At 41.9% G+C, this 20,232-nt stretch overlaps 1 protein-coding gene across 2 annotated transcripts in view; it reads left to right on the forward strand.

Annotated features, from left to right (window-relative positions):
* The first annotated feature begins 3,802 nt into the window (after positions 1 to 3,802).
* LOC135221651 (regulator of nonsense transcripts 1-like) overlaps positions 3,803 to 20,232 on the forward strand; it is a 103,247-nt gene continuing 86,817 nt past the window's right edge. For both annotated transcript variants that reach the window (XM_064259342.1, XM_064259343.1), the window contains exon 1: positions 3,803 to 4,190. In XM_064259342.1, the coding sequence (XP_064115412.1) occupies positions 3,990 to 4,190 (201 nt within the window). In that variant the 5' untranslated portion in view covers positions 3,803 to 3,989. The remainder of the gene's footprint in view (positions 4,191 to 20,232) is intronic.

The following is a 20,232-nucleotide window of genomic DNA, read 5'->3' on the forward strand; positions in this document are numbered from 1 at the left end:
GGTTAACAGACTCTTCATCATTGGATTCCTCTTCTTGGATTGTAACTCCATGAGTCTTCTTCAAGTCGGGTTTCGTCGTTGGCGGCGCTCGTCTCTTTCTTTGCTGGTGATGATGCCTCACCACTGGACACCCTGTCATAGGAGTTGCTCTTCACCTTGCACTTGCACACTGATGCGACATGGCCAGGCTTGTCGCACTCGTAACAATTGGCATTTCTCAGATGAGAGTCCCGTTCTGAATGGTTCATCCTGCCACAGACCTTACAATTTTCTCTTCTTAGCCTATTAACACTTTGAACCTCCTGTTCCCGATATGCTGCTTCTAGAACCTCCTGTTCCCGATATGCTGCTTCTAAATTGGATAAGGTAGCCAATAAATCCCCTACCGTATTAGTGTTGTAATTAAAATCCGATAACATGGTGGTGAAATATGGTTCACTACGAGCAGCAAGGAACAGCTTGTATTTAAGAAATTCTTCCTTGTTTCCAATGTCACAAAGTTCAGTTAACTTATTCAAATCCTTGAAGAATAAATTGTTTTTTCTTTCATTTTATTCCGGTCTTGGAATTCAGCCAAATGTTTGACAATTGTCTTCTTAGGCTTGTAAAGCAGCTTCAGGTTAGTTTCACTTCGGCCAGGGAGAAGGCTAACGCTGACCCAGAAGCAATCAGGGCAACAATATCATCAAAATATTGAGTTGGAATGTGGGTTAAGATCAAGCCTACCTGACGAGATTCATCCTTGATCTCTTGAGCTCGGAAAGCAACAGCCATTAATTCCAACCAGTTATCTAAGGATTGTGACCCTGGCACAAACTTCGGGAAACAGTCTGCCATCTTTACCATTAAGCATGCAATTAAAAGTAAACGCTTGAAATCAACTGGGCAATTAGAATTAGTAACGCCAATGTTCTGTTGAACATTAAGACTTAGAGATTTCCTCAATTGCTGCCACTGAATTTCGGCAGCAGTCAGTACCTAAACTTAGGCTACACGTGTGTAACAGAAGGCATTTCATCCACAAATCCCATCCTCATCGCCATTGTCATAACTTAACACTTTCGCGGGCTTAAGGTGGATTAAATACACACTTCGTGTAAAGTACCCATAGCTTTATTGTTCCTTCACTCCGTTACAGGTGGTATAACTTATGACTTAGGCATAGAATTACTCTCCTGGTCCTGGTTGCCCTTTTGGATCTTGTTTTCATGCTTACCTCGTTTTGATCAGGTCCCACCAGCATTACAAAGTAGAAAAATAGTAATGTATCTCTATATCAAGGTTGTAACAATGGACATGTCAATAAAAGAAAAATGTATGAAAAGTAATAATTTCATCCAACCACTGCAAATAAAACCAGCAAGTGCACTTCAGGAAATTTGTAAAACACGATACCTTTTACCACTGCAGTTTCAGTCAAAAAAAAAAAAAAAAAAAAAAAAAAAGTGACTATCTTCAACACTTTTGTGGCACCACACCAAAATAATAATAACACTACGTATACTATGTTCAGATTCCACAAGCTACTACATTACTAAGAAATTAAACAAAACTATCAATGTAGAGTAACCATCTCAAGAATAGAATATAAGTTATGTTATGGTAGGAAACAAAGTTTTGGGAGCGAGAGAGAGAGAGAGAGAGACCCAACACACGGCTCTTCGTCTTAGCGTATAATGAATGCCTCCTATTTATCTGCTTGTCTAGGTGGGCACCATACGCGTTCATAACGAAAATATGGTATCGTCATCTCCTCAACGTCACGGAAAATTCCACTCCACACTAATCTAAATTTATGAGTCTGCAAGTCCTCTTTTTACAAATTGAAAGAGATAAAGTTACTTTATTATGATAGTAAACAGTTTCATAGCAAAATTTACTGCAAATAAAAATTAAATGATATTGTTGTATGGAAGTTTCCTGAAGGATCTGATGCAATATCGAGAGATCTATACATGATCGCGTACATAAATGAATCTCTCAGCTGCGTTCCAAACAGACTCGACCAAATGATAAAAAACAAACTAGCTCAGCGGTTTGAAGTACTGAATGACAGGGCTGTTCTTGCGGGCAGAATTAACCTCCTCGCTCTCTTTTCACTTGAAGTTTTGCTCCTCCTCAAAAATGAATTATACATAATTCAAACACATTATCCTTAAATATGGGAATCCGAACATAAAAATATACATTTTACAACATTATACACAGTTTCTGAGGGAAATTTATTACATTACGAAACCCACACATAACATATATATATATATATATATATATATATATATATATATATATATATATATATATATATATATATATATATAGTTATATTATGAAACTATAAAATGATCAATATAAACTGTTTGTGAATAGAAATATAAAAATTAATATTGTTTATATATATATATATATATATTATATATATATATATATATATATATATATATATATATCATATATATATAAACAAATCAGTATAAGCTGTTTACGAAAATATATACAAACTAATACCAGTTTTTTGAGAAAATGTAAACAAATCAATGTAAGCTGCTCGTGGGTAGAAAAGTCAGCATAAGTCGTTAGTGTATACTGTATATAAACAAATCATTTTTATGCGATGGGAAAATGATTACGTATTTTGAATTAATCTTGTTAATTCAGGATTTCAAGAGCGCAAGTCGCTGACTATTTGTAATCTAACGTTGGGAAACTTATTAATTTGTTCTCTAACGCCGTGGAAGATGTCTATTTCATGCCCTGCCCGAGGGCACAAGGTCATTCCCCGCTCCCGCCCTCATACCAACCCGTTCGTAGCCTGTTCTGCCGAAATGTCGCCGTCAGGTGCTTCAATCCAAAGTTATGTAAGAGCGGAGAACTGTTCTAACTGCCGAGTTATATAGTTGCGAAGATTTATTGTCATATCAATGTAAGATTTATTGTCATAACAGTGTAACAAATATTTTTATTTATATTTTGTTATCATTGGAATGATCGAAGAATGCTGACATTCCTAAATACCACATAAAACTATATCTACGGCGAAAAAGTAACTTTTTTTCCTTAAAGCAACATTGCACCATTTTACAAATGCTGAGCTAAGTTATGATATTAGAACTATTTAACATTTTAACGTTGGAAAGCTAAATTATGACATGCAACTTTATTTAACAGATTACCGGATCAAAGTTACGACGTTGCATCTTTATTTTATGGATTACCACGGTAAAGCAAAGTTATGACATGCCACAACTTATTTTGATATTAATATGCACGACACAATGGTGAGATGGGTTTTGTGACATCTAGTGGAAACTTACGCGCGTACTAATCCAGTTTGGCATCGGTCACGACATGCCCACGTCAATTACAGGGTAAAGTGCCCAGGATAAAGTGCTCCAGCTCTCGGCCTATTGCTAATAATGCGTGTTAAATTTAGGTTTCCCCATGTCGCAATAATTTCAGCGACCGTAGACTATTGTTGCATTACGGCGTGATTGTGATTTGCATGACCCGTTTCAAAATCCTTTTGCACGCTATACTGCGCATTAGAAATAGCCGATGCGACTGTTCACATCATCGGCCCGTTATCACGTGCGATAGGCAACTTTCGACATTATTTTTATTACTAATATTTTTATTACGAAGTGCGTGAATGGGTGACGTGTGTGCTCTTTATCGTAAAAGTATCAGGACGAAAAACTCCGATTCATAAAGGAGTCCGAATCGAATCAGTTGCGGACGAAGACGTTACGACGACGTTGCTCCGATGCGCGTTTGTCTTCCCCGCACCTCTCTAGCTCGGCGACTCCGAGCGTCTATTCACTAAACATGGTTGTTGTTCCCCCCGACGTGGTGGTCGTGCGGGAAGGGGATTTCGAACCCAAAAAGAGTTGAAGTGCGGAGGATATTCGTCGCTGACGGGCGTGGACTGTCCGCGGAAGGGTGGTGACCTCATATCAAGGGTGACCTCGGTTATACGAAGGGGGGGAAAAATGAGCGTGGACGCCTACGGCCCCAGCAGCTCCCAGAGCCTGACTTTTTACGACACGGAGGAAGCCACCACCGACCTCCTCGGGGCTGACACTCAGGGCTCCGAGTACGAGTTCAACCTCACCCTCGGGAGTCAGACCCAGACCCAGGGGGGAGGAGGGGGAGGCGACCACCTGGACAAGACGCAGGCTTCGCAGAGCCAGGTAAGACACCCTATAGGCTGTCAATCAATCAGTCAGCTCCTTCTTCAGATGGGACGTTTTTTCTGGACTTTCTCCGACCAGACTTCGTTAGACTTCGGGATTGCTAGTTAGACTACGATGGACTTTCTTGAATTGGGCTATGTTGGACTTAGCTAGGACTTACTGAACTTGTAATAGCTGGCTAGGCTGGGCTGCATAAGAACTTTAGTGGATGGCTGCATTGGACTTTCTTTAACCATAGACTGTCCAGTGTTGGACTTTGGACTTTCTTTAACTAGACTAGATAGGCTTTGTTAGACTTTTGGTAGAACTAGTATGGGGTTGTGTTAATCTAAGCAATACCTTGTAGCATGTCAAGTACTACCTAGGGTAAAAAACCGCATGGTACAGGGGTGGACCATGTATGATCAACGTGTATAACCCCAAAAAAAGTACATTATAACGCGTCCTGACATCGGAGGTGGGCATCAGTCGCGACTTCTTGTTGGTGAGAAACGGAGCTAAAGACCTCTACTCTCCTTTCGAAGTAAGTATTTTCTTCAAAGTTAGAAAGTAAGGCCAAATTTTAAGATTTAAACAGAGGGTACTGAAAACGGTCTCAAACGTAGTGCAAATCTCGCCAAAACACGTTCAATATTTTTACTTACAACTCGAAATATTTAGAAGATTGACGCCAACTTGATGTTTACGGAGTCGCTTGTGTCAATAAACTAACCATTTCCTGTGATAAATCCTCACAACACTTGTACCCACAGACGCTGGGGCACTTTCATCACAACAATCGAAAAACTTTCCCTCACCGAGTAAACAACTGTTTTGTAGAAGACGACGACGAAGAGTGCACTTCGATAATTTTTAAATAAATAGGGGGAAACATCACAACAGGCCAACCCTCATCACGGTAGACGGGTCTTATTCACTCGATATTTAATTGGTGAAACATGAATACAATTGCAACTCTAAGCATACCATTTAAAAGACTGAAGTTTCGTCAACATATTGTGATATATGAAAGCCCCATACGAACTAAAATAAGCATGTGAGCTCTTCGTAAAATATGTTTTCAAGGCAGTTTTGAAATCCAATATGGCGGCTACGATTTTCATGGACGGTTCTCATCAGTGACGGCCACCATCTTTCCCCAGCCTTCCCAGCACTCATTTGAACAATGTTAGCGTATGTATGTAACGTTTATTGATCTTACTCAAGATTGCAGTTGTAATCAGCACAATAAAACAACATTTTGTTGCCTATATTAGTGAAAGTATGAAACTTGTTATTCCCGGGGTTATGGTTGGAACTGAATTCATTCTTACCTTGTAATCGGCGGTTTTTATCCTTACTGCCATCACAACTGAAACTCCACAGTGCTTATTTGATTGTTATTATACACATTTTGGTCTCAGTTCACTCCACATTGCACTTTAAACCCGTTGCTGTTCCTGGTTTCTAAGCGCGCGCGCCATAAACACAATTACAAACAGCAGACGACGACAGACGACGAAACTGCAAGGTTTGTTCATGAAACTTACCTGTCAGATATATATATAGCTGTATTTTTCCGAATCCGACAGAAATTTAAACACTTACGACACACGCAGTGGGAGTCAGGTGGTTAGTACCCATTCCCGCCGCTGGGAGGCGGGTATCAGGAATCATTCCCATTTTCTATTCATAATTTTTCTGTCGCCGGTGCTGAAAACACCTGTTTTCAGTACCTCCGTCTTAGGATTTTGGAAACTTCATTGCCGCTAAGTATCCTAATTGTCTTTTGATTTATTCACTTGGATTTGTGGCTAGGCATACGCTATCTTAAATTGATTTGAATTTGATTCATTTTTGCATAAAATATCTGAATCTAGTTAGGCTAGTTTCAGACGGGGTTGTCTGCAAAGATAGGGTGTGGCTACCGTAAGCTTCGGTAGATTCGCACTTGGTATGTACGAGGGTATGGTCTTGCTTCTTTGTTGAGATTTGTCATGTAAGGAGTGTGAGACTTTGTCTATTCCGTAAGGAAGACGTATGATTCGTATGTACGCAATTAATCAGTAAACATGTCTAATTCCGTAAGGAAGACGTATGATTCGTATGTACGCAATTAATCAGACCTTCCTGTAGACTTTATTTTGCATAACCCTGTAGTATGGCCTACGGGCTATGTATATGTCTACGAGAGGTGCTCGCTCTCCTTCATTGCTGTGAAGTGCTACTTCTGTAATTGTTACTCCTAACCCTGCAGTGTTGCCTTCGGGCCCTAAGCAGTGTCTGTAGAGAAATTGCCCTTTCTCTGATACTCCTTCGATTCGTAACTTAGAATCGAAAGTGCTTGCTTTAGAGAGTAAAAGTGAAGTGCAGAAGTGCAGTGATACCCCATTGTAGTGGAGGGGAGTGCGTCTGTCGGCCTCGTTTCGCCTCTAGGCCGGGACCTCTGCTTGACTCCCAGAACCAGTGAGAGAGCATGTCGAAAGCCGAAGGAGGGTTACGAGGAACCCCCACCGATCTGGCGTGCCTTCGGCAGTTTTCTGATGAAAATCCCCAGACTGCCTAAGTGCGTGCACTGCACGAATCCTGAAGGATTGCTTCTCGTCCTCCGAAGCGTCCTCCCCGCGCAGGGGTTGGAGCTTTCGGATGGACTCGCGCCCTCTAAATAGAAGCTTTATAGAAGAGGACGCTTCACGTCCTCTCTCTCTCTCTCTCTCGTTATGCGTTTCAGTGAGAAGTAAGAAGGCGAACGTCGCCTGAACTCGTGTCCGTCTTTCCACCGAGAAATACGTAAAAGAAGTCATAGTAGCAGTAAGCTTTTGAGAGCGGACGCCCAAGCCAGGGGCGCGCGGGTGTTGCAGCCAAGCAGGGGCGCGCGGGTGCACGCCAAGCGCGCGCCAGTGGACGCCGCAGCTGTGCGCGCCAGTGGACGCGAGCGCGCTCCAATGGACGCCGAGCGCGCTCCAGTGGACGCAAGCGCGCTCCAGTGGACGCCGAGCGTGCACCAGCGCACGCCAGGTGTGTCGCCTGGCTGAACGTTTCTGTTGAACTCTTCAAGCTCTTGTTTCAGATTTGGGCTAAAGAATTTTTACCTCTACCTTCGATGATACCTTCTACCTCACCTGCAAAGAATGTGAAGTAGGCAGTGCTTCGGAGTAAGCTTAAAGTGAACAGACAACTTCTTCGAAACCCAGCAAGACATCGGGTTTCGTGAATTCAAGAGGTCTCTGTCAATTAATATTGCTTTTCGCATAGGTGGATGGAGTTAAGGAAAGCTCAAGGGAAGTTCTCGTTTGCTCTACCGCAAGCTTTGCCATTCTGCCAATAAATTTAAGTTGCCACTACCGCAGTCAAGACTTTGCGATAAGGCAGTTATGGGTTATAAAGGCTCGATGTCCTGCACGTCAGGACTCTCGGCAACGTTCAGTAGGATTCTTGCAAAGGCACTCATCAAAAGTATGCTCTTCAGGAAAGCGCAAGACAGGACTGCCTTTGCCATACTGCCAATAAATTTTAAGCTTTAGCAGGCATTAGTTGTGATACGGGAGAGGAAGCTGGTTGGAGAGTTTCTTCCTCTTCCCAGGATAATTTTGCCAGCTTTTTAGCCCATTTGAAAGGGCTTTTCAGATGATGATAGATTTTGTTAGTTCCTAGTCGGGACTACGCTGCCGAATTGAACATCGTCGTAATACCTGACGTAAGCCCAGTCTCTTAACAGGATTCTTGCCCCTTCCTCGTTTGAGACGGGAATCGGAAAATAAAATGCTCGACTTCCTGGATTACGTTTTGTCAATTCAGTGACTTTCCCCCATTGACAATATACTATCGTTTTGTCAAGTAAGTGGGTATCCCCTCATTGACAAAATATCTCTCTGTCCCGTAAATGGGTTAGTTCTCATTGACAAACATCTCATTAACTTGATATTGCGTAAGCGAATAAGCTCTTATTGACAAGATTCGGAAGAGCTCTCATTCGTCATTCGCAGACTCGTACAAGAAATAGACTTGTAGACTACGTCAATGAACGCTTATGTCCAATAACATAAGAAGCTTGAGCTGACTGCTTCGATTCTCCTAAGTTTTGTTCATGAAACTTGCCTGTCAGATATGTATGTAGCTGTATTTCCGAATTCAGCTATATATATGTCTGCCAGGTAAGTATGAACAAACTTTATTGTGATATAATTTCATATTTTGCCTTGCGTTATTTTATTTCTGGTTGGTTCAAGTCATATACGCTTGCTGTAGTTACCTCTTCGGATGGCAACCGAGAGGTCTATGGTCCATTTTAAGGACATTTAATCGTTACTCCCTGCAGCCTTCCAGGAGTTTCCGATTTATCTTTTACCGTTGTATGGTAGTGTTCTGACGACACAAACGCATCTATATATTTAGCGTTTTCTGTTTCGCTTAAATATACCAGCTTGAGAGTCTCTTTATGCTAAAAATAACGAACCTTTTTCTTCATAGAATAGGGTAGCTGGCAACCCAGGCATAAAGTTAAGAGACGACGATGACGGACGATCGTAAGCTGCTGCTGTCACTGTCCTCTGACTCCTCTCCTCCAGTCCAAACGAGCCAGTACCAACTCGTTCGCTGTCATGCGCTGTAGGTTAAGTCTCTCTCTCCTGCGGGATTGACTGACTAACCGTATCTCTGTGCTGCAGTTACGTCTCTCTCTCTCCTGCGGGATTGACTGACGAACTGTATCTCTGCCCTACAATCACGGACTTTAGCCTAAAATTGAGGGGATTCCTTACATGAATGAATAAACATTGCATTCGTTTGGCCTTAATATGTTCTACAGAGATATCTTACTCCTTTCGGTGCTCGTTACCGCACGGGTATAGGACTACGAGTCTACCACAACATTGCACTATTATAGCTCTCTGCTTAGGCAAAGCGCAGCCTTATTAGGGAAGTAAACATACTGTGTGAGGGAATGGATGAGCTTGCTGGGGACCATTTCCTTCCTAAAGAAGTTTGTTTCCCTGAATAGACTGCAATTCAGACCTCTACAGTTTTTTCCTACCGGGAAAACTGAAATTTTATTAAAGATCTAGGAATGATTCTGAACATCTCTCGGTGCGTTAAGTATCTCTTGAGGTGATAGAAAGAAGTTGCCGGACATCTGGAGAGGGTTTCAGATGTCCTGGATCATAATCTGAAAGAAGTGGAAGCAATTCAGTCGTCCCTCCAGTCCTCGAAACGAGTTTTTGGAACCATGGTCCATATCAACTCTGATCTTCCACAGCTCTCTCATATCTTAGGAAGTATCTTCTCTCGGTCCCGGTTCGGGTTTACGAGAAAGAGCCTATTATAACAACAGGCGTAGAATGGAACGATCCTCTAGAGGTTCGTTACAGGATTGCAAAAGTCCGTTCGAATCGTTCTCGATCGACGGCAGCAACTACTGACTTCCGAGTGGAATCTTTCTTTAGAAGTATGTTGAGAGTTGTGGAGACTTTAGGGACGTCCTTTCATTCATCTCTTCGCTAGGTTGAGGACGAAGAGGCTTCTTCTTCTCTGCTCCCTTTTTCTCGATCCGGGAGCGGTAACATTAAACGCCATCCTATGATATTGAACGGGGATGGATGTTTAGTCTCTTTTCCCCTTTTTCAATCACTTAGGAAATGTAATAAGATGATTTATATCATCACAGGGAGCGACAATGACGCTAATCGCCCCATGTTGGCCTTCAAGACCCTAGATTCACAGAGGTTCACGTCCTTCCAAGGACCTTTTCCGAGGAGTGAGTCGGTCTCCTTTAACACGAAAGGTACCTATAACCTCTCCGCTCTGAGTCTGACTACGTTCAGACTATCGAGATGTTGACAGCATAAGATTGCAGTCTTCCCTTTCCGTTTGAAGAATGGGATAAGCTGGCAGTCACAACTATTAAAGAATACGCAAATATGTTGTTGACGGGCTTTTGGGCTCAGAGATTTGCTTCTGTCAAACAACAAAGCCCTTCACGATCTTTGAGTTCTGTGAAATCTCGAAACTCGCTCACCATCTACTTTTTGTCTCACCTGTTTTCTCGGAGTCAGACACTCGTGCGAGATCAGGCGACATATAGTAGCCCTGAGTTTCTTGTTGACGAAGTCGGTTGCGTTTATACACCCCCGATGATCGTTTAACATGAGACCAGGTTGGACTGTCAGGCATTCGTCCTTCGGGACTGAATCGCCTTTTTGCTCCTCGCTCCTTTCTCCTGGCACCAGAAGCTCGAGTCAGGAGTGGCTCAGGAGTTGATTCGCTAACAACGTTGGGTTGCGTTGATACACCCCCCAAGGTTTGCTTAGCTTGAATCGCCCAGGCAGTCCAAACACTCATCCTTCAGCGAAGAATAGTGCCTTATGGTCTTCAGGGTACAGCCTTGCTGTCCTTGATTCGTCTGACTGGTCAACTGGTCGGTCACCTGACGTTAGTACAGACGGACTGACTGTGCATGTCCAGATCGAAGCTTTCAATATGGAACTTAGACATAGTCTGAAGTTCTTGATGTCAAAGCATTCGAACATCTCCTACCTGTTAACTTCTTGCATGTGATCAGGAAGGCATTTTTCTAACCACCCTAGATACGACAAAGAGGGTTAGTGAGATTTTAAGCCATCGTCACAAGTTTTGGCTTTAGAGAACACAAGGCGGTGTGCTCTCTAAGCTTTTCGTTATGGCCTAAGAATGGAAACCCGTTTTGTCCTTGGGCCAGGAGCTTGGAACAAGCAAGGATGGCACAAGTTAGTGGGCAGGAGCCAGAGAGAGTCCTGTGCCCTGTCAGGTCTCTCAAGTTTTATCTACATAAAACTCAAGAAAGTCGAAGTCGTACGGACAATCTGCAGTGGTTCCGAAAAGACCAGACTTGCCCATATCGAAGAACACCCTGGCTTTATTGTTAAGGAGGTCTTTCAAAAAAAGCTCCTTCTTTGTGTTTGCACAAAGATTTGAAATCTTTTGATTTGAATGCTCACGAGGTGAGGGCGCGGCCTCGGAGGCAGTCAACAGAGCATGGCACTCAGCAACATCCTGAGTACCATGTTTTAGCGAAGCAACTCTGTGTTCAATTCACACTCCCTGCGAGATGTGAAGATGGCATATGAGATCTGCTGCTCGCTAGGGCCGCATACGTGTCTGCAGACACAATCTTGGGGGCAAGAAGTACCACTCATCCTATCCTGTAGAATGGTTAGGAAGAGCTCTTAATTTAGTAGTTGAGTCGCCGACAACGGTGACTTCTTAACTCTTAAGCCTTAGTTAACACACCTTAACTTTGGCTAGGTGGGTCAGGTGGTGATATATATTTTTATATATATATTTATTTTACTTCCTTAGCCCTCATGGTATGGTCAATATGGTCTAGTCACGTCGTGGTCTCGCCCCTGTTGACAGATCATCTGGAGTGCACCAGCTATATAGGTCCTCTACCTTGCTGGCAACTCTAGTAGCACAAGCAGACTTACGCGGCAGTAACCACGAAGTCAGCTATGCTAACAGGTAAGGAATCAAGATATCAATTATCTGCATATATATGTTTCCTAAAATCTTCTATTCTGTCTACTCCCACCACCAAAGGTGGGATTCAGCTATATATATATCTGACAGGTAAGTTTCATGAACAAAATGATATTGTAATGATACAATTAAGTTTGTTCAATACTTACCTTGGCAGATAATATAATAATCAAGTACCCACCCACCTCCCCTCAGGAGACAGTGGAAATAAAAATTATGAATAGAAAATGGGAATGATCCTGATACCCGCCTCCCAGCGGCGGGAATGGGTACTAACCACCTGACTCCCACTGCGTGTGTCGTAAGTGTTTAAATTTCTGTCGGATTCGGAAAAATACAGCTATATATATATCTGCCAGGTAAGTATGAACAAACTTAATTGTATCATTACAATATCATTTTTATTCCCTAAACTGTTTACTTTACTCGTTATTTAGTTTAAATTTACATTGTTATTTAAAAATTTTGATTTAATTCATGTATATTATCCCTTTTTGCAACCAAATTACCCAGAAAAATTACAGATATTTCTAACGTAGATAAAATCAAATGTTTCTAACGTTTTCGTACATCTGGCTGCCGAAAACCATAGAGGAACGAATACGGAAAAGTGCATAGAGGAACGACTACGTTTTTTTTTATTTTTTGCTTTTTTGTTTTTGCTAGCACTTTTCATTGATTTCAGTCTTTATTAGTATTTTGAATTTCTAAATAATCGTATGCCAGAAATAATGTAACCTTTAATGTTTGCATGCTTTAATGTTTGCATGCTAAGAATGGCAAAATCATCGTTGCCACATTATTGGAGGCTTCACACATACGCCGTTCCATTATATAAACTGTTCCATGAATTCTAGTTGTCATAGTAATGCAATAATGATAAATTGCTTTAATATTTATGTATATCCTTCCAATACATAGCCTAATTTCACCAATTTCAACGTTTGTTTATAGTCTTATACCCAGTTTGGAGGGTCAATGTTCGTTACTAAAGAATCTGTAACCTCCTTAAGTCGTTCAGTTGACAAAGTAAACCTGAGCCATATTTTCACTCGCTGAAATGACCATATCCGGGTGAGGGGCAAGTGGGCCATCCCTTTGCCCTACGTGATGTACCCATGTTCGTTATTACTAAACTAATATAATATTTATTACCTGCAATATAAACTGTTGCGCAGAAAAAATTTTTTTAATATTTTTAAACTAAAATTAGAGCATACATAAACCACACAAATTGTCATAAAAATGAAACATAAATCAAGTGGCTATTATTGTTTAAACAGTCTTCGTGATGAAAATTAGCGCACGCACGGATTCCTTCCCAACCTCTCTCCAAAATATTTACCCAACACAAAACCAGCATTCACAAAGGGTCCCCCAACCATGTAGGGTATATAGGAGGTTAATAATTAACAATAAACAACACAACCTCATTCATCAGCAAACACTATACGCTAGAGAGACATGTCTGCCAAATTTTCAAAACAACTTTACACTTGTGTGACAGACCTTTGAATGGTTTTCGAGACAAACCCTGAGGCTATAATTATTGGATTATAGGGATTTTCATTTCCAGGTATTTTAATGTCCCTTCCTATTCCGTCCTCTCTCTCTCTCTCTCTCTCTCTCTCTCTCTTCTCTCTCTCTCTCTCTCTCTCTCTCTCTCTCTCTCTTATCATTTTTTAAATTTTACATACCTATGTTCCTGCTTAACTATTTTGCGAGCACTAGTAGATGCACCTACATTCATCATTACGGACCTGAATTAAAAACTTGAAAGTATTTAATTAATGCTAATACAAGTATGAAATATATTTTTCTTGTTTACATTTTTCGAATTACGATAAAAGTAACAGAGAGAGAGAGAGAGGAGAAGACGAGGAGATGAGAGAGAGAGAGATGAGAGAGATAGAGAGAGAGAGAGAGAGAGAGAGAGAGAGAGAGAGTTGAGTGGATCAGTGTATAAATATATCGGTCAATGGGCAGGTAAACAACCGAGGTGAATCGTTAGATATATCCCAACCAATGTAAACTACTATTATTAGATAGATAGATGGAAAAATCATAGAAAATAAGTTTGTTTAAACTGCAACAACTTTCAGAGAGCAGAGAAGGGAAGGTGAAGGAAGGAAGAAGGACAGGGGCGGTGGCGGTGGAGGTGGGGGGGGGGGGAGGGTAGGTTGGAGCTGTTTACTGGTGTGTTCCTATCCATTTCTGGATAATGGAGTTTTGGTCTATTAGTACAAGGACAAGTGTAGTTATTCTTTACGATTAGTGATTCACGATACCCTTATAAATTACGGCCACTGGGGGGTAATAAGCACTAAAGAAAAAATCTCGTTCTGTTACGAGTGTTCGTTACAGAAATAGGTATTGCCAAAAACGTGCTTGCACTGTCTCTGAAAACCCATAGTAGACATGCTGCTTAGTTGTCAATCAAAGTTTTATAAACCAAGTATTTTTTACAAGCTAGCTATTGAATAAATTTTTTCTCAGTCAAAAGCATATTGCCCCTCAATGCTAACTTTCCTCTTTTAACGACTTTCTGGTCATTGCAAATTCGGCCCCATAATTTCTTATGGTGCGAAAACAGACAGAGGCCCATGGACCGGAAAAAGAAAAACGATTGCGTCACACTACGGCGATAATCCAGCAGTAAAACATCTTCATATATCCAAAAAGTAAATAATAAAGATATATAAGCGCATTACGATTATAACAATTACATGTATAGCTGATAACAATCTGCATGAATAACTGGTAAAACTGTTCTGCAATGACAGTTGAGTATAGCAATTATTTACAATAGGTACGAAAGTCAAGATGTCGTGACGTCATAATACAGAACTTGAAAGAACGTTCTAATTCAGAAAAATAATTACTTAAATTTGAGTCAGAGTCGAGTTACTTTTTCAATAACGAATATTTTCAAATTAATCATCATAAATATGTAAAATATTGATGTTTTACTACTTATTTAAAAATTAGCCAAGAGCACACTTCTCGTCATCTTCTACCCAAACAGCTGTTTACGCCTGGCTTGTTGTTGATGAGAAATCGTGTTTCGATTGTTGTGATAAAAGTGCTCCAGCGTCTGTGGGTACAAGTGGTGTGCGGATTTATCACAGGAAATGGTTAGTTTATTGACACAAGCTACTCCGTAAACATCGAGATGGCGTCAATCTTCTAAATACCTCGAGTTGTAAGTAAAAATGTTGAACGCGTTTTGGTGAGATTTGCACTACGTTTGAGACCGTTTTCAGTACCCTCTGTTTAAATCTTAAAATTTGGCCTTAATTTCTAACTTTGGAGAAAATACTTACTTCGAAAGGAGAGTAGAGGTCTTTAGCTCCGTTTCTCACCAACAACAAGTCGCGACTGATGCCCATCTCGGGTGTCAGGACGCGTTATAATGTACTTTTTCGGAGGGTGGCTTGCATTGATGGTAGGTGGCCTGCTTGGCCTGCTGTGATGTTCTACCCTAGTAAAACATCAATATTTTACATATTTATGATGATTAATTTGAAAATATTCGTTATTGAAAAAGTAACTCGATTCTGACTCAAATTTAAGTAATTATTTTTTGGAATTAGAACGTTCTTTTAGGTCCTGTATTATGACGTCATGACATCTTGACTTTCGTACCTATTGTAAATATTGCTTTACTCAACTTTCTTGCAGAACAGTTTACCAGTTATTCATGCAGATTATCATCTCTTCATGTAATTGGTATAATCGTAATGTGCATATATATCTTTATTATTTACATTTTGGATATATGAAGATGTTTTACTGCCCGATTATCGCTGTAGTGTGACACAATCGTTTTCGGTCCCTGGGCCTCTGTTTTCGCATCATAAGAAATTATGGGGCCGAATTTGCAATGACCAAAAAGTCGTTAAAAGAGGAAAGTTATCATTGAGGGCATATGTTTTGATTGAGAAAAATACAAATTTATTTAATAGCTAGCTTGTAAAAAATACTTGATTACAAAAAAATTGATTGACAACTAAGCAGCATATATACCTACCATGGGTTTCAGAGACAGTGCAAGCACGTTTTTGGGCAACTAACTATTTCTGTAACGAACACTCGTATCAGAACGAGATTTTGCTATGGTGCATTACACCCAGTGCCGTAATTTATAAGGGTATCATGAATCACTAATTGTAAAGAATAACGACACTTGTCCTTGTACCAAGAGACAAAAACTCCATTATGCAGAAATGGATACGAACACGCGTATAAAGTACCACCTACCCTCCCCCCCCTCCACCGCCACCCCTTCCCTTCTTCGTTCCTTCGCCTTCCTCTCTCTCTCTCTCTCTCTCTCTTCTTCTCTCTCTCTCTCTCTCTCTCTCTCTCTCTCTCTCTCTCCTCTCTGTTGCCATTCGGTATGTGTTGACCCTCCAAACGGGGTACTATAAGACTACACACAAAACATTGAAATTGGTGAAATTAGGCTATGTATTGGAAGTATATATACATAAATATTAAAGCAATTTTATCATTATTGCATTACTATGACAAACTAGAATTCATGGAAACAGTTTATAATAATGAATCGCGTATTTGTGTGAAGCCTCCACTAATGTGGCATCGATGATTTTGCCATTCTTAGCGTGCAAAAATTAAAGGTTACATTTATTTCTGGCATACTGTTATTAAAGAAATTCAAAATACTAATATAGACTGAAATCAATGAAAAGTGCAGGCTAAAACAAAAAAGCAAAAAAAAAAAAAACATTCACTTATCCGTAGTCGTTCCTCTATGGTTTTCGGCAGCCAGATGTTACGAAACGTTAGAAACATTTGATTGTATCTACTTTAGAAATATCTGTAATTTTTCGGGGTAATTTGGTTGCAAAAAAGGGATAATATACATGAATTAAATTAAAATTTTTAAATAAAGTAAATTTGAACTAAATAACGAGTAAAGTAAACAATTTAGGGAATAAAACTGCAGTTTCGTCGTCTGCTGTTCGTAACTCTGTTTGTGGCGCACGCGCTTAGGAACCAGGAACAGCAACTTGTTTAAAATGCAATGTGGAGTGAACTGAGACCAAAGTGTGTATAATAACAATCAAATAAGCACTGTGGAGTTTCAGTTGTGATGGCAGTAAGGATAAAAACCACCGATTACAAGGTAAGAATGAATTCAGTTCAAACCATGACCCCGGGAATAAAAAGTTTCATACTTTCAGTAATATAGGCAACAAAATGTTGTTTTATTGTGCCGATTACAACTGCAATCTTGAGTAAGATCAATAAACGTTACATATATACGCTAACATTGTTCAAATGATTGCTGGGAAAGATGATTTTCGTCACTGATCAGAACCTGTACATCCCACGGTAGCCGCCATGTTGGATTTCAAAACTGCCTTGAAAACATAATTTACGAAGAGCGTCACATGCAGATTTTAGTTCGTATGGTGCTTTCATATATCACATTATGTTGACGAAACTTCAATCTTTTGAATGGTATGCTTGGAGTTGTAAATGTATTCTTGTTTCACCATTTAAATATCAAGTGAATAAGACCTGTCCACCGTGATAAGGGTTGGTAGTCGCTGGTTTTTATACATGCAACTTACCCGGCAGATATATACTTAGCTAATGTCTCTGACGTCCGACAGAATTCAAAACTTGCGGCACACGCTACAGGTAGGTCAGGTGATCACCCCTTACCGCCGCTGGGTGGTGGTAATAGGAACCATTCCCGTTTTCTGACAGATTTTCTCTGTCGCCGGTGCTGGCAACAACTTTGTTGGTAGCTCCTGCATGGAATTCTTGCTTGCTTCGCTGAGGATTGTTTGGGAAGTATTTGATCTTTGGCTTTGGCATACGCTGTTTTTGGACCGTTTTTGGAATTGATTGGAATTTTCTTAGGATGTCTGATGTTACACCTGGAACTCTGTTTAGAGTGTGTATAAATGAAGGATGTAAGGTGAGGTTGCCGAAGGCTACTTTGGACCCTCACACTATTTGTGTCAAATGTAGGGGAAGGGAATGTTCAGTTAAGGATACTTGTGATGTATGTGAAAGTCTAACTGAAATTCAATGGAAGAATTTAACTACATATGTTAAGAAGTTAGAGAAGGATAGGATAAGGAAAGCTTCGGCTAAAAGTTCAAGTAGATCCTGCTCTGTGGAACAGGATAGTATTTCTAACCCTGTAGTAGTTTCTCCATCTTCTTATGTGGTTTCAGCTCCTTCCCCCCGCAGCGAACTCGTGGATCCGTCTTCCGAGAGAGCCGCTGTAGAAGCGTCAATACGTGATTTGCAGAAGCAATTGCGTGACATGGATCAAGGTAAGGGTGAAGTGTACAGTGACGTGTGCAGTGTCCCCAGTGCAGTGGAGGGGGCGTCTGACCGACTCCGCATCGCTCCTAGGCCTAGACGTCTTTCAGACTCCCATGCCCAAGGGAGGAGGAATGTCGAAAGCCGCAAGGGGGATGTAGAGTATCCCCAACGGTCAGGCGTCCCTTCAGCTGCTTTGGATAGCTATAGAAAAAGCATCCTAAGGAAGTGTTTCTCCGGATCGGATTCTTCCTCGCCTAAGCGCGGATGGAGCTCCACTTCCAAGTCGTGCCCTCTTAAAAGAGCCTGGAAGCCTTCAGGAGGAGGCGCTCTAGACTCCAGCCCAGAGCCTTTTCCGGTGTATTCTCCCGCGCAAAAGAGAGCAATGAGGTCTCCGGAGTCTTCGCCAGAAGGTATTCGCTCTTCTACCTAGAAGTTCTTGTTGGGCCTACAAGCGAATTTGTCTTCTTTAGTAGGCTCTCTTTCGACAAGTAAGCGCAAGGAGCCTTCTCGCAGGAAGGACATCTCTCTTCCAGTAAAGAGCTCTTTTAGAAGGCCATCACCTAGTAGGAGGTCGGATTCTAGTAGGCGCCTCTCTCCGAGAAGACCTCCTTCTCCTCCCAGATTTTACGAAGGCGACTCTTGTTTTGCTTCGTCTCAACACGGACGATTATCTTCTCCACCCAGAAGCTCTGATTCGAGGAAGCTTCACGACTCCTCTAGACGCCAAGAGTTAGGCTCAAGATCCTCTCCTTTAGGAGTAAGGAAATGTTCTCAGCACGAGGAAGTAGAGGTCACCTTTCTTCAGTCGAGCGCTCTCCTAGGAGTAGGATCTCCTCTCCAAGCAGAAAAAAGGGGCAAGAGAGTTTATGCCCTTCCCATAGAGAGAGAGGTGAGAAGTTCTCTCCCTCCAGAGAGTATGACGCCTCCCCTAGAAGGCTCCAGTGTAATGTGACGCTTTTCTCCTCCTAAAAGAGTGAGTCCTCGTAGACGTGACTTTAGCGCTCCTGCCAGGCGCCAGGATGATGGCAGTCCTTTGCCTTCTCCAAGACTTGTGGCTCTGGATAGGCTCTCCTCAAGGGACTCGAGCGCCTCTCCTCACAGGCGTCAAGAGCCTGGAAAGAGCCTGATCAGGGATTCGCGCCCTACTCCTGGTAGACGCTCAAGAGTAGGCGCAAGCACCTCGCCGAGCAGGCGCCAAGAGCCTGCAAAAGTAGGCTCTAGAGCCTCTCCGCGCAGGTATCAAGAACCTGTAGAGCGGCAGGAATCGAAGGATTCTCATTACCCGAGGACAGGGAGTAAACATATCCCAGGGAATGAACTTGCTTCTTCCTCTCGCTTGCCCTCGAAGGAGAAGAGTCTCACACCTTCTAGGACTTCTTCACCTAAGAAGTCTTATTCTCCTAACGTTACCTTGGAGGAAGTCTCTGAAGTGGAAGAACCTAAAGACGTAGGAGTCTCGGATTATAAGTGGCTTGCATCCCTTCTGCTTCAGGAGTTTGGGGACTCTCTTAGCTCGGCTGATCCTCCTTCTCCAGGTTCTCCTCTGTCAAGCACTAAGCTTTCAAAGACCCCCTCTTTTGTCAAGATGCGACCTACGCTTTCAATGAAGAAGGCAATAAAGAGTCTGGAGAAACTGGGCTCCTGGTTAAGAAGGAGGCAGGTAAGACAGTCTTCATGTGCCCTCCGTCTAGGCTGGCAGGTAAGTCGGGTGTCTGGTACGACACGAAAGAGCGATGGGGTTAGGCCTCCCTTCCTCGGCAGGCGCTGATTTTTTCAGCATTAGTGGACTCCTCAAGGAGGCGCTCTTTACTTTCGGCAAAAGCATCGTGGGGAATGTGCGAAATGGATATCTGCTCAAGGGTCTGTTTCGCACACTAGAAGTATTCAACTTCATGGATTGGGCCTTAGGAGCCCTAGCAAAAAGAGCGCAGGATCCTGAATTTGTAACAATGGAAGTATTGACCAGTGTCCTTTCTTGCCTGGACAAGGCGGTCATGGATGGATCCACAGAAGTTGCCTCTCTCTTGGATCCGGAGTGCTCAAGGAAGAAGTCCGTCTACAGCTCGTTTTTAGCCAATCAGTGTCCCCTTTACAGAGAGCCTCTTTACTGTTTCTCCGCTTTCAGGATACCGTGATTCCGGACAGGAAACAGTTAAGGATATATCGAGATCCCTTTCGGAGAAGGCTACGCAAGATCTTCTTGCTCAATCGGCCAAGAGGCTTAAACCGGCTGTTCCTATGG

Source organism: Macrobrachium nipponense, chromosome 3, assembly GCF_015104395.2.
Source record: "Macrobrachium nipponense isolate FS-2020 chromosome 3, ASM1510439v2, whole genome shotgun sequence".
In the NCBI taxonomy this organism is placed as follows: Eukaryota; Metazoa; Arthropoda; class Malacostraca; order Decapoda; family Palaemonidae; genus Macrobrachium; species Macrobrachium nipponense.